This window comes from Plecotus auritus (assembly GCF_963455305.1).
Source record: "Plecotus auritus genome assembly, chromosome: 9".
Classification (NCBI taxonomy): Eukaryota; Metazoa; Chordata; class Mammalia; order Chiroptera; family Vespertilionidae; genus Plecotus; species Plecotus auritus.
The window spans coordinates 773,051-788,142 of NC_137783.1; the positions used below are offsets into that span (position 1 = coordinate 773,051).

Consider the following 15,092-nt stretch of genomic DNA (forward strand, 5'->3'; position numbering starts at 1 on the left):
ACAGTATTTTTTTCTCTCGCTTACAAGAACGTGTATAACAGAGAAGCCTCCCTGTGCCCCGGCACCCACCTGCGCCATCCTCGGTCTATCAGGTCCTGGTAATCCTGCACTGTCATGGAATGCGCCCACATGCCTGAAAGACAAGGAACATGCCACCTCACGGGCTGGACTCTGTGCTTTTTAAATTCAAAGCAGTTTTGTGTGTTTTTTTAATGTGAATACAGAAGCAAAAAAAGAAAATCTAGGTCACACAGGAATAAAAGTTTGCATATTTTATACTTGTTGGTTTGACATAATACAAATGAAAATTATGATATATTCTCCTTAATTAAAAAACACACACACCAGAGTGATCACATTTAATTCCGGCTTAGTCGATAGTCTCCATGACATCACAAATTCAGCTTCTCAGGGCAATCAGATTACATCACACCTTTAAACAATATCCCCAATCACTTAAGCTAGTCTCTTCAGAAAAATTAGAAAGCAAATGTTTTCTCGTGCATATGAACTCTCTGATTTTTATATATGTTTACACTGAAAACGGGACAAAAACATGAAATAACATTCCTTTTAGGTACAAAAACTAAAAGTAACCCTACTGCCTCGGAACAGGAAAGTGATTACAGGATGGCCGATACAGTGAAAGAATCACCACCGTCAAACAGGAGGCCTCTGAGGACACGCTGCAAGGTCCATTAAAACGAGCGTTCAAAGCAGCTGGGGTTTTCCTGTTGTAACAGTAAACTGCGTCCGCCCTACAGACAGTGGGGGGGCAGAGGGTGTCTGCGGGGCGCGGGGCTGCACCCAGCAGCGCCCAGAGCCTGCTCGCGCTCACAACCCCAACAGCCGTGCGCGGCCTGATGTCACCCTCCGCGGAACGGGGAGGAAGCCCACCTCCCCGACAGACGGGTGTCCGGTTTGCAAAGAGTATTGGGATTACAATCAGGATCACACAAGTGCAGTCATCTCTCTAGGGGCAAGGTCGAAAGCAGGGTTCTCCCACAAGACTTCACACGCGGGACAGCTTCATCCATTATTTTCTCGCAGTAAAATGACTAGAATAACGTAAAAACCTATTAAAACGCTAGTTGTAGACGTTGACCACAACTTCCTTATCGCGCAGGTCATAGTAACAATTCTAAGACCCCGAACAAGGGAGGGGTCCCTAACACCCTCAGGCTGACACGGGTCGCCCTTGGTGGACTTCTGGGGTTTTTCTTCCAGAAAATCGCGTTCCGTGTCACTTGCACCCCGTTTACTTTCTCCGTGTATGGATCGCTCCACGCCCCATGCTCCCCCTTAGCTCGTCCTCCCCGCTCCCAGGGACCGCATCCCCCCGCGGCGCCTCCGAAACACTTTTCCTGGGTAAAAGGGCGGCTGTGGGGTCGCCCTCATCCTGCCCGCTGCAGGGCACCCCAACGCCCCTTTTCGAGAGGGAACCCCCGACGTGGGCGTCTTGGGGGAAAGCCCAGTTCCACAAGCTGGGTTTCCGGGGACCCGAGCTTCTCCACTCGCCGCGGCAGGGCTCTCAGGGGACAGCCACCCCGCTTTGTGCACGGACAACCCCCCGCCCCGAGGAGGCCCGTCAGGACGCGCCAGGGAAACCCGCTGCCTCTGCGGCCCAGGAGGCGGGCGGAGAAACGGCGGGGCGTAGGGGCACCTGGTCAGCGTTTCACACAGGCGGTGACGCCGGGCCTCGCCAGCAGCGACGGCCGCCGGTTGGCCGTGTTTTCTCCCGGAGGCATTGGTTCCCGGGGCCGGCACCTGTGCGCGCACCGCTCTCGGCACCGGACGGGGATGTTCCCCCGCCCCTCGGCGGCGGCAGCGGCGGCGGCACCCGCGGGTCAGCCCGCGTCACCGACACGCCACGGCGCTGTCCACCCGTCCTGGCTGCTCGCACGTCAGAGCGGCGGAGCGGACGGGCACGGGAGCTTCGCTGCGGAAGCCGGTGCGGCCGGTTTCCACCTGACAGCCGCGGGGGGCGGCGGCCGGGGCCCCGCCGAGCCGCGAGCCGCGACCCCGAGACCGCCCCGAGGCCGAGGCCGCCGGCCCGGCCCGGCCCGGCCCGCCCCGCCCGCCCGCTCACCCGCTCACCATTAGAGCGGCTTCCCGACTCGTTCTTGCAGTAACCGCAGCGGTAGAAGTCCTCGCCCTCGAAGTACTCCACCAGGCTGGACGACAGAGCGGCGCAGGAAGCCATGGCCGCGACGCCCCCCGCCTGCTTCGCCGCCGCCCCACAATGCACCACGCCGCCCGGATGCCTCCGGCCAAGCGCCCCTCAGCCCGCCGCCGCCCCACAATGCACCACGCCGCCCGGATGCCTCTGGCCAAGCGCCCCTCAGCCCGCCGCCGCCCCACAATGCACCACGCCGCCCGGATGCCTCAGGCCGGCCCCCTCCCCCCCACTGCTGCCCCACAAGGTACCGCGGCGCCCGCGGCCGCCCCACAAAGCACCGCGCCTCGCGCAGGCGGAGGCGCTGACGTCGCCCGCGCCATCTTGGCCCCGGGCAGGCAGTCTTCGGCTACAGCTGCCCCTTCCCGCACAGGGGCCGCCATCTTCGGTGAGGGTGAGACGGGGACGGAGCGTTAGGAGACGGTCTGGGAAGAAGCGAGTGGAAAGGGGAAGCGGGAGTGGGGAGCCGGCAGTGCGTTCCCCGCGCGGGGCTGGCCCGGGCGGGACGCGAGGCGGGACACTCACCGCAGGACGCCTTGCCCGCCGCGGAGTCGCAGTAGCCGCAGTGGTAGCCGGCCTTGAGCCCCTTGTACTCCACCACCGAGGCCATGGCCGCCGCCGGGGTGGGCGCGCTGGCCACGCCTCCCGGCGCCGGGCGACCTCAGTGAAGCGCGGGGCCCGCGGCGGGGCAGAGCGCAGCGCAGCCGGCGGCGCGTCCCTGGCCGCAGCCCCCGCGCCCAGCCCGCGCCCGGCGCCTCTTCCGGTGCCGTCCCCGGTGGGCCGGGACGCTCGGGGCGTCGGCGGGATGGGAGCCGCGCACCCAGCTGCCTTCGCAGACTCCATCACCGCCCCTCCCGACGGCTGCCCATCTGACGGAGGAGGAGACGGAGGCCCTGTAGGTCTCGCTTTGAAAGTTACCGTCTCAGATCGTCCCTGACCGCCATGTAACCAACTCGAGCTTTTGCAAACCAGCGGGCACTCGCGTCAGTGCCCGCGGACTCGTCCGCTTGCGGGCACCTGCCAGTGGCCGGGTAGGTGACCTGAATACTTGACGCTTTTAAAGGAACCGGCCAGAGCCCGCCGCCGCCTCGGGCCACTAGAAGCCCAGCGTCACCATAACTTGTAAAGAAAAGCTCGAAATCTAGAGTTTTTAATACGATTTTTTAAAATGTTACTTTAAAAGAATTTTCTTGAACAGTGCAGCCAAACAAAACATATTCAGCCCGTGGGCCTCCAGTTGCAAGCCCTGTCCTAAGAGGACCTTCTAGAGAGGAACAGGCCGGGACAAAGTATAAAAATGAGTGTCCACCAAGGTAATATTCCTTCATCTCTACCTTGTGCGCACAGATCATTTCAGCCTGCCCGTCCTATCCTTCCAAGTCCGTAATAAAGCTCGTTTTCTTATTGCAGCACTTAAAAAAAGTGAATTCCTGAAACGTGGAGAAACGGGTAAACCAGGGGTCCTCAAACTTTTTAAACAGGGGGCCAGTTCACTGTTCCTCAGACCGTTGGAGGGCCGGACTATAGTTTAAAAAAAAAAACTATAAACAAATTCCTATGCGCACTTTAGGCCCGGGACGAGTGGGCTGCTAAGCAGGACAGGCAGCGGCACCGGGGGCCGGATCAATGTCCTCGCAGGCCGCATGTGGCCCGCGGGCCGTAGTTTGAGGACCCCTGCAGGTAAACCTTGGAGCTCAGTTTCAACGTTCTTGACCCCAAGGCCCACCCTGCTGGATATGTGCCGGGTTAAGGTGAAGAGTTGGGCCTGTTAGGTTGCTCAGCTCACTTGTGGGAACAACAGAAGGGGCAGGAATGTAGGGTACAGCCAATTTTCAGGGCCCCTCTAGGCTTCTCCGCTCCAGCTCCTTACTGATACCATATTCTTAAGACAGACTTCATCCATCTTGTTCAATTATAACAGATCTGCTTTTTCCCAGTTCTTTCCTGGCTCGGCTCTCATTTTGAATGAAAGGGCCTGTGAAATGTAACAGCAGAATGCCGTGCTCAATACCAAGAGTACGGGGTCCGGGGCTTTTCAGCCTTACATTCTTGTCCCACTTCACTTCTGTCCTTTTCAAGTCCCAACCTTATCCCACACCCTACACCACCCCCAGCCCGGGCACCCCAGGGCATACCACCAGTCTTGAATAACGATAATGTCCAAAGTCCTAGGCATACCTTTTACTCATTTGACCCTTACAGTTCACAGCATAGAAAACAGACCAGGGAGGCTAAATAACTTGCCCAGGGTCATACAACTAGTTAAAAACAGGAGGAAGAAAAGGTGATTAAAGAGAATTGAAGAGGAAAAGAGATCAACAGATACTCGGTCTGGACTTATGTAGGACAGCAGTTCCTGAATAGCTTTATTTTGCTGAAGATCAGAGACCGTTTCATCTTTGAGGCCCAAATGAGAAAATACAAACCTTCATTAGTTTGCCCCGTCTGGGGGTGGAGTGGCAGCACTATTAGAATGTCCTTTTATTTTAAAATTGCCAGCAACAGTTAACTTTGTTTTTAATTATTCCAACTACATTGATTTTCAATCACTTTAAACATCATATTAATAAAATGACTATCAGACTAGATTTAAAAAAGGCCCAACTATATATTATCTACCCAAAACACCCATTTAAATTTTAAACTGATAAAAGTAAAGAGGCAGAGAAAGATATATTAAGACTAATCAAGGCTGGAGTAGCTACATTAATTTCAGACAATGTAAACCATCAGAGCAAGGAAAATTAGGGAGAAAAAGGTGCATTACATAATACAGAGATCAATTCTCCAAGAATACGAAACAATCCTTAATGTATATGCACCTAGCACAGAGAGGCAAAATATGTGAGGCAAAAACTGATAGAATTGCTAGGAGAAATTGATGAGTTCACTGTAATAGAAACTTCACCACTCTCAGTAATTCAGATCCGTCAGGCATTAACTCAATAAGGACATAATTGAACGCAATACCATCAATCAACTGGATCTAACTTGACATCCACAGAATAGTTTATTGAACATAGCAGAATACACATTATTCTCAAGCTCACATGGAACATTGGCCAAAACAGACCATATTCTGGGTCATAAACACCTTAACAAATTAAAAGAATAGAAATAATACAAAGTATGCTCTTAGATCACAATGGAATAAAACTAGTAACAGCTGAATAGCAAAATGCTTGAGATTAAACAACACACTTCTAGATAACACTTGAGTCTAAGTTTCAAGAGAACTGGAGAAATATTTTGAACTAAATGAACACGAAAATACAACTTACCAAAATGTGGAATGCAGCAAGAGCAGTGCTTAGAGGGAGATTTATAGCACTGAATGCATGTAATTGAAATAAGATCTCAAATCTAAGCCCCTAGGAAACTAGAAAAAGAAGAGCAAATTAAATCCAAAATAAGCAAAGAACAAAAAGCAAAAATAAATGAAGTTGAATATAGGAAATCAATAAAGAAAACCAAAAGAAAAGACCAATAAAATTGATAAAACTCTAGTAAGGCTAATCTTATATGATAAAAGGCTAATACACAAATTGACAGAACGGCGGAAAGACCGGTCACTATGATGCGCACTGACCAAGGGGCAGGTACTCAACGTAGGAGCTGCCCCCTGGTGGTCCATGCGCTCCCGCGGAGAGCACCACTCAGCCAGAAGCCAGGCTCATGGCTGGCGAGTGCACCAGCGGTGGCAGGAGCCCCTCCTGCCTCCATAGCAGTTAGACAACCCTCAAGGGCTCCTGGACTGCGAGAGGATACAGGCCGGACTGAGGATGCTCCCACCCCAAGTGCACGAATTTCGTACACCAGGCCTCTAGTTTGAAAATAACTAGGAAAGAAATTATCAATGTCAGAAATGAATGAAGGACCATCACTACTGATCCTATAGACATTAAAAGGCTAATAAAGGAATAGTACAAACAACTCTGTGCCCATATGTATGATAACCTAGAAGAAATGGATCAATTATTTGAAAGACATAATCTACCAAACCCCACAGAAGTAGATAATTTGAATAGGCCTATATCTAAAGAAATGGAATCAATAATTAATGATCTATGAAAACAGCACCAGGCCAGATGGGTTCACTGATGAATTCTATCAAACATTTAAGGAAGACATTCTACCAACTCTACAGTCTTTTCCAGAAAAATAGAAAAAAAGGGAATTTTCTAACTAATTCTATGAGGCCAGCATTACCCTAATACAAAAACCAAAGACATTACAAGAAAGGAAAACTAGACCAATATCTCTAGTGAACACAGATGCAAAAATCCTCAATAAAATATTAGTAAATGGAGTCAAACACTGTATAAAAGAATTATACACCACCACCAAGTAGAACTTATTTCAGTTAAGCAAAGCTGGTTTAACCTTACTACAAAAGCAATTTAATCCACATCAATCAGCTAAAGAAGAAAAATCATATCAGTAGATGCAGGAAAAGCATTTGACAAAATCCAACAGCCATTCATTACAAAAACTCTAGGAACAGAGATGAACTTCCTCACCTTGGTAAGACCTACCAAAAAATGACCGCTAACATCATACTTAATGGTGAGAAACCAGATGCTTTTTTGGTAAGGTCAGGCACAGTGAAAGGATGTCCCCTCATAACTCCTATTCAACATCAAACTGGAACTCCTGGCTAGTGCAATAAATAATAAAAGGAATGATATTGGGAAGGAAGAAATAAAATTGTCATTCACAAATGACATGATTGGCCAAATGAAAAATCCCAAAGAATCAATAAAAATATCTTGGAACTAATCATCAATTATAGCAAGGTTGCAAGATACAATGTTGATTGGAATTTGAAACTAGAAACAATACCATTTACATTAGCACCAGAAAAAACACACAAAATAATTAGGTATAAATCTAACAAAATATGTACAAAATCCACTAGGTGTACAGGTTAACGCGGATTTTTCAACAGATGGAGTTACGCATATGTTGATATATATGCGATTTGATATGTATGCTATTTTGTTGTATTGACAAGCGTCAAAACTTCATATGTCAAATTTTCTGAAGGTGTTAACATTATAGATATTTTTACTTAAAAATGTCGAATTTCGTGCCAAAAAGCATTTGCGGGAAGTTTTAATTCATTATTTTGAAGAAAAGTGCTGCTGAATACTTCAGGAAGCTTATGGTGAACATAAGAAAGATTAAACGTTGCTCAGCAAACAATTTCCGATCATTTACAAGCAATGGGAAAGGTTTTAAAGAAAGGAAAATGGGTGCCACATCAACTGAACTAAAGACAAATGGGAAACGGAAAAGTCATCTGTAAAATGTTGCTTCAACGGCGTGAATTGAATTGTGACTGGCGATGAAAAGTGGATTTATTTTGAGAATCCCAAATGCACAAAATCATGGGTTGGTCCAGGTCAACCATCAACATCAGCTTCTACAACCAGGTGAAACCATTAATACTGATCGCTACCGACAACAAATAATCAATTTGAATTACGCTTTGATCATGAAATGACCAGAATGTACCAGAAGACATGGCAAAGTAATTTTGCTTCATGATGACGCACCGTCACACACTTCAAAACCAGTTAAAGACACGTTAAAAGATCTTGCCTGGGAAGTATGAACCCACCCGCTGTATTCACCAGACCTTGCTCCTTCAGATGACCACTTGTTCCAATCGATGGCACACGCACTTTCTGAGCAGCACTTCAAAATATATGAAGAAATGGAAAAAGTCAGGGGACTGACACTACCAGACCTTAAAACTTACCATGAAACTAGAGTAATCGAACAATGGAGAAGGAACACAGACCAAGGGAACAGAGTACGAAGCCCGGGAGTAGATCCATAATAGTCAGCTGATCTTAGACAAAGGAGCAAAGGGGATTCACTGGAGAAAGGATGGTCTTTTCAAAAAATGGTGCTGCAACTGGGGATCCACATGCAGAACAAGCCTGGGCACAGACCTTAACCCTTTCACAGAAACTGAAACCTCAACTACAATTCTCAGCAATGACAAAAACCCAACTAAAATGGGCAGATCTGTGTAATTACAATGGACTCCTGTCATCAATTTGTCAGAATTCATGGGATGTACCACACGAGTGAATCTTAAACTACAGACTTTGGTTAATAATAATGTTTTAATACAGGAATCATCATCTTCCCCAGGCAGGACTTCTCATAACTGTTTAAACATATTTCACGATTTTTGACAAAGAATTAAAATTAGGTATATGAAAAAATACTGTTGGCAGAGACTCGTCCTTTATAGATCACAGAAAAACAACTCGGGCCATCTTTCGCTCATGTCTTGCTCAATTTGTTTCAACCTGATTTGCTTATCAAAAATATTCTTTATCTCCCTGGCTTATAAACATTCTTTATCCTCCCAGTTTCTCACGAAAGAGAAACAATGTATAACATAGTATTTAAATGACAAGTACTTTTAAGTCCAAGTGATTCTCTTTATGTAAGTTTTTTTTTCATTCAGCTGATTCCTTAAAGAGAGGCTCGCATTCAGAAATGCGTATTTTGCCTTAGCTGGTTTGGCTTAGTGGACAGAGCGTTGGCCTGTGGACTGAAGGGTCCTGGGTTCGATGGAAGTCAGGCACATGCCCAGGTTGTGGGCTCGATGCCCAGGTTGGAGGTGTGCAGGAGGCAACCAATCAATGATTCTCTTCATTGGTGTTTCTCTCTCTCCCTCTCCCTTCCTCTCTGAAATCAATAAAAATATACGTATATAAAAAAGAAATGCATATTTTTCTTTGTCAAACAAAAGACTTTTATTGTTTTCACAGGAGCCTTTTAGCACTTCACACAGTGCCTGGTTCATAGTCAGTGAGCACAGGCCAGTGAACCTCAGACATACTGTGGGCCAGGTTCCGGACCACCGTCATAAAGCAAGTCATCATCTTTTGCCAGTGGAGGGTCTTCCTCTCAGTTTGTACAAAAACCCAACATTTGTGAAGTGCAGTAAAATGAGGTGCCTGTCCTGTGTTAGGAACTTGTTATGGTAGTATGATGCAGTCACGTCTACGTATTGTACAGTTTTTGTGTTGTTGTTTTTTTGTGTGTTTTTTTTTTAAATATATATTTTACTGATTTTTTACAGAGAGGAAGGGGAGAGGGATAGAGAGTTAGAAACATTGATAAGAGAGAAACATCGATCAGCTGCCTCCTGCACACCTCCCACCGGGGATGTGCCCGCAACCAAGGTACATGCCCTTGACCGGAATCGAACCTGGGACCTTTCAGTCCGCAGGCCAACACTCTATCCACTGAGCCAAACCGGTTAGGGCAGTAACAGTTTTGACTGAATTAATATCACATGAATTTGACATCTGAGTGGCATGACTTAAAGTAGTATCTTTTTGGGTTTAGGAAACCAGTGATTAAAATGCAGATTGAAATTTTCATTCAGTTCTTTCTATGAAATAGAAAGGAACCACTGTCGTGACTTGATGTTTGAAATTCTTTCATTTAAGCATAAAATATCCGTATTTACTTACTTTTATAGCTTTTCTTTCTTAAAAAATTTTTTAGAAATAGATGGGGGAGAGGGAAAGAGAAACATGGAAAGTCAGTCCCAAATCAATTCCCGAATACAACGCATGCTAGAGCATGTTTCCTGAGACCCTTCTCCAAATCCTGGCATAACTTCTCTTTTTGATCCTCTAGACTGGCCTGGGCCGAAAGAACTCAAGACCCTCGAATTGCAGTAGGTTCCAGTCCCCACTAGAAAAGATCAAGGTGAGGAAACACATGGACCGTGAATCTGGGAGCCAGTAACACAGCGATCGTTTGTCACCAAGGTGAAAAGGGCCTGGTGCTCTGCCTGTCGTGGTGGTTCACTGAGCACCACTGCTGGCCTGTGTCCTCCCTGAGCTGGCGAGCGCGGGACCACGACATAAAGCAGGTCAGGTCGTTACCACGAACTATGCTAAGTGTCAGGAAAGGACGGGGTTCCATTTGAACGCGTATGCGGAAGGTCTGAGGAAGTGACAGCTAAGCTGAAACCTAGAAGTGACACGCTAAGTGCCGCAGTCAGAGCTGCTACCTCGTGTGCGGCTCTGAAGGGAGAACGGGAAAGGACTCAGGTGGGGAAGAGCATGGCTCTTGAGGAACAGGAGGTCCGTGTGGCTGCGATCGACTGAGAGGCGATCAGGAACCACATTAGGACGCCACTCGGACTGTCGAGGCAGGAAAGGGACGGGCTCAGATCTGTAGAGTGCAAAGGTCACTGCCACTGTGTGACACGGCTGGGGGCAGAGGGAGAGAAGTGTGGATTCGGGGAAGCCGGGGAGGCTACCACCCCCGGGGGGGGGGGGGCATGTGTTGAGGTTAGAAGTGACAGGACTGAAAGGGCAGACTGAAGACAACACTCTGTAGGGAGAGTCAAGTAAAGGGTATGTGGGCCTGAGCCTGAGCCTGAGGCTGGCACAGGCAGCCTTGTCCATTCCTCTCCCCGAGCCGGACCCCTGTGAGGTCACCGGGTTCATGCTCGAGACTGTCCCTGTCCCGCAGCCCTCACTGTGACTGCTCTATCTCAGGTGACAATTTCTCCGCTCTCCTTCCGCATCACATCTGAAAGACGGACCAGCAATGCAGGTGGGGGAATGGCCATGAAGTCGGAGGAGAAGGAGGGTTAGTCAGTCACTTGGGGACACTCAGCTAGTAGCTGGGATAGTGAGGGATCCAAGCTAGCCTCAGTCACATGCCCTTGTCCTCAGCCTGGAAGCCAGAGGGAAGTATTTCAAGGAGGAGCATGGTCACCTCCAGAGAAAGCTGCTGAGGTCAGTGTGACAAGACAGAGGTGGGAGCTCCGGATCTGCCCGGGGGGCAGCCGCCCGTGGCCTAGATGAGAGCAGTCTCAGAGAAGGGGTGGGGACAGAAACCCAGCCAAAGAGGACAGAGGAACATAAGAGGCGGGAAAGCGGAGGGCATCGGAGGTAAGTGCTTCAAGTCACGCTGTGGAGGGGAGAAGAGGCCGTGGCGGCTGGAGCGGGGTGCAGTCAAGGTTCCTCTTCTGTTCAAAGGCGATGCGGGCTGACGCACGTCACCATGCTGATGGGGTGACGCAGTAGCAGGACGTTTTGCGGAAGCAGGAAGGGGAATTTGAGCATTTGCAAACGGAAGTTCTTGAGGCTCCGTGAGCACAGGTGGAAGACTGGCTTTTGATCTAGGGAGGGGCAGTGTTGGAAAGGCAGGAAGACGGAGTCTGGGAGACACGTGGTGGTGGCTGTGACCGGGAGAGGGGTCCTCTTGAGTGACTGCTTCTGTTTCCTCGAGGAAGTCGAAGGCCAAGGCTTCAACTGGGAGGGACCCTGCGGAGGGGAGTGGCGGTGAAGAGGAGGCCCGGACGCACGGTGAAGAGACTCTCAGTGAGCATGGCGCGGGAGTGCCAGGCAGGGCTGGCTGCCACTTGAGATCCGTGCCATGGACTCCGACCGAGAGCAGCCGACGTGAACAGCTCGGGTACGTCCCTCTGACAGGCGGGTGGGTGGCGTCCAGTCCATAGACGCGAGGAAGCAGTCCAGTTTCAGCAGGAGAGGAAACGCTTCGTAAACATAAACTGTCTTTGGACTTGCGGTCTGCCACAGCAGAGGAGCACTGCTGTCAACAATACCGAGAAATGCTGGAAGGGGCTTGGGACTACATTACGGTCCCAAAGTGTGGCTTTGACAGGAAGGAAGAGGAGAACAGGACACAGAGTGAAAAAACAGGTGACGCTAAAAGATGGGACTACCTAGTGTCTGAGAAGGAGCTGGACCAGATAAAGAAACACATCCACCGGGCAGAGCGAGCCAGAGGCCTCCGAGACCACAAGTATCGGCTGCTTCCTCAGAAGAGTCCACGTGAGACACTTTCCCCCAAGACATTCACCCTGGAGGACGAAAAGACGGAAAACCAGAGAAGACCCAGAGCTAAAACCAGACAGCACCAGGCGGCATGGGTGCAGGAGCAGCTGCAGAGACACCGAGATCGCATGATTCGAGGGCGAGAATTTGCAGAGCAAAGAAGTCACAAACGAGAGGCTCAGAAACTCGCCGCCCAGGCTCCTCCTCTCCTGAGAGCGCAGGTGAGGAGAGAGGACGTGAAGGAGTTCGAGCAGATCACGGCCTACCCCCTCGTACAGCCCCGCTGGGAGGCACCCATCGAAGTGACGATTCTGAGGGAGAAGCCCAGAGAGAGCGGCATTAAAAAGCCCCTCCGCAGACAGCTCTTGAGGATACCACCGTTTCTGAGGAGTCAACTGGAAAATAAAATCAAAACTTTCTAGATGATTGTGTTTCTTTTAGGCAGCGTACTTCCATAGTTGTTAGTGCGGGAACATCCCATAGCCTACTTTTGTTTCCAAGTGCGGGGAGGAGTTAAACCATAAACACAAAACTCGGCTTAAAACCACCGTCTTCTTATAGCTCACGATTCTGCATCAGGAGTTCAGGCAGAGCTCAGCGGGGCAAGTTTCTGCCCCCGGAGCCCCCCCGGAGCCACTCGGGGACACTCGGGTGATGGCCGGGCTAGTCTGGAGGACCCTGCTCCCCACAGGCCCCTGGCAGGAGCAGCTAAGGCGGGGTAGCTGGCCGTCCCTTTCCCGCCGTCCCCTCCCCGTGCAGTTTCAGGGCCTCGTGGGGGCCGAGCTTATCACAGTGACTCGGGGCTCAGCGAGGCCTGTCCGACCCCACAGGCTTCTCCGGGCCTGGCCTCCGGAGCATCACTTCTGCCGACCGGGTTGCTCAACAAGTCGGCAAGGCCAGCCCAGATTCACGGGAGAGGAAACAGACTCGCCCCCTCTAAAGGGCGCAGCCACATTTTAATCTCCCGCTCCCAGCCTCTGAACAGCCGTCACCCACAGAAGGCACAGCGCAGAACACCTCCAATTCTGCAGCACAAGCGCTAGTGAGAGAACAGGGACCAGGGAGGAGGGCACGGTGGGGCCTGGGGCCTGAGGACGCACCTGGACGGGAATTCCTCGGGCGGCAGGGCAGTGGGGGAGCGGGCCTGCACCCCAGCAGCCACCGTCCGCGCGGAGGAAGGCACAGCCCCGGCCCGGGAGAGCCCCCAGGAAAGGGCGCCGATGACCACGGGAGCGCACACAGGACTGAGGTGAGAGCGGGTGCTGTTCGGACTCGGCGCTCTGAGGGAAAGGCTGGGACGTTACCTCAGTTGCTGTTAAAATGGCACCATCCGTTGGTCTTTTGTTTTTCAATTAGAAGTTGAAAGACGGAAAAGTGGCCCCTAATCAACCTGTCCAGGTAACCTCTGCTGACAGTTTTAAAAGCAGTGAAAAGGTGCGTGGTTAGGAAGCTCGGTCATCTCCAAAAGGTGCGAAATGCGAAGCAGCAGCTTTCCACCGTGGCCTGAAGACAGTACCCCTCAGTCTCTGAGCGGGGAGTGTCTGAAACAGGCCGAGTGGAAAGAAGGGGACAGGAAAAGCAACAGCAAATAATTGTAATGTTAGGACCACACAGTGATTCTATTTATGTGAAATGTCCAGAACCGGCCCATTTCTGAAGATAGAAACAGACACAGAGACGGAGTGGGTCAGCGGGGGGTCAGGGCTGAGGGGTGAGCAGGGCCAGGGTAACTGATCTCCAGCTGGCTGTGGTGACGGGGCGACTCACAGCCCCGGAGGACACTGTCACTGGGGGAATGGCATGCAATTCTCTCACCCAGGCCATTTAACAACAACGAAGGACGGGTTTAGAGGAGGAAGTGAGCCAGAAACAGGCAGAGGCCCGAATCGCAAGGGGCTGGGCCGTCACTGAGGAGCCAGGGCCTTTCAGCCCTGAAGGCAGCGGGGAGTCCCGTGTGGGAGGAAGGGAGAAATCTGAAGGCAGACAGGAAGCGGGCACCAGAGGGGTGACTGTGGCAGAAACTGGGCAAGATGGAATCGCGAGACCAGGGGCGAGTTAGTGACCCATTAAGGGAGGGTCGTGGGGATAGAGAGGAATTCACAGCTCCCGAGGCGGCCAAGTAGGAAGAACACCAGCACCGGCTGCGGGAGGGAAGGTGGGGCTGTTCTCCGCGTGGCAGAGCCCGCGTGCCGACCAGGAGCCTCTGCTACAGCTCCGGGAGCTGCTTGGAGAGGTGCAGTCAGTTTGGGAAGGTTCAGGATGCGATGCGTCTAGCACGCGAGCACGATGGTGGAAGGAAAACCAGGGGAAGCGTCAGACACACGGATGCGGTTTCGAGTGTCAGACGCGCAGCACGTGTTCACTGGGTCTCAGGTGGAAAGGAGTCGCCAGTAAACCTGCCACAGAACAGCCTCAGCAGAGTGGTGGGAGGAGGTGCTGAACGGCCAAGGTTAGGACTGGACGCTTCCGCAAGTGGCCCTGCTTACAGAGGAGGCAGGACGGGAGCTTACGGGTCCCGGTCGTTTTGTTGAGATGAGATGAGATGGTGGAGGGGAAAGCAGTAGGTGTGGAGAGGGGGAGGGATGACTGGCAAGGCGGAAACCGAGGAGCAGGGGGCTCGCCCCGAGCCTTCCCCAGACAGACCCTCCAGCTCTGACACGAGGGAAGGAGAGAGCAAGGGCTGATGCAGAAAGCGGGAACGGGAAAAGGAACCCACTAGGGACTCAGAGCACTGGGCACAGACCCAGGCCCAGCAAAGACCAGGCCCTGGGAGCAGCCTGCGTCCGCCCGTGTGTGGTCCCTCTAGCGGTCAGCAGCTTCATGGACAGAGGACTGTGGCGAGACAGACCCACGGTTGGCTCGCTGGGGAGGTGGTCCAGCCTGGCTTGGCGAGGACCGAGGAGCTGCTCGTGTATAAATCATAGGCTGAGTCACGTGACATTGCTGATACTTGACCACGTTTTAGTGACAAAAACTATTTCCTGTGGTACAGCCTAATAGTGTGGCCCTGACTAGCTGACTTCACAGCCCGGGATGTAACAAGGACCATATGATGTGTGGGC

General features: G+C 51.2%; 1 protein-coding gene and 1 long non-coding RNA gene across 9 annotated transcripts in view; one reads left to right on the forward strand and one right to left on the reverse strand.

Moving 5' to 3' along the window:
* ATE1 (arginyltransferase 1) overlaps window positions 1–2,948 on the reverse strand; it is a 55,240-nt gene extending 52,292 nt beyond the window's left edge. For 3 of the 8 annotated variants that reach the window (XM_080687465.1, XM_080687464.1, XM_080687461.1), the window contains exons 1-2: window positions 2,098–2,366; window positions 70–133 (exon numbers count right to left, since the gene is read on the reverse strand). In XM_080687465.1, coding sequence (XP_080543591.1) covers window positions 70–133; window positions 2,098–2,203 — 170 coding nt within the window. In that variant the 5' untranslated portion in view covers window positions 2,204–2,366. Of the gene's footprint in view, window positions 1–69; window positions 134–1,663; window positions 1,907–2,097; window positions 2,367–2,701 lie in introns of those variants that run through there. The other 5 variants (XM_080687467.1, XM_080687462.1, XM_080687466.1 and 2 more) reach the window with 4 other exon arrangements.
* LOC308257550 lies at window positions 2,352–12,452 on the forward strand. The gene is made up of 3 exons (XR_013961606.1): window positions 2,352–2,564; window positions 9,851–9,922; window positions 11,466–12,452. It is a non-coding gene; the product is annotated as an uncharacterized lncRNA (long non-coding RNA).
* The last annotated feature ends 2,640 nt before the right edge of the window (window positions 12,453–15,092 follow it).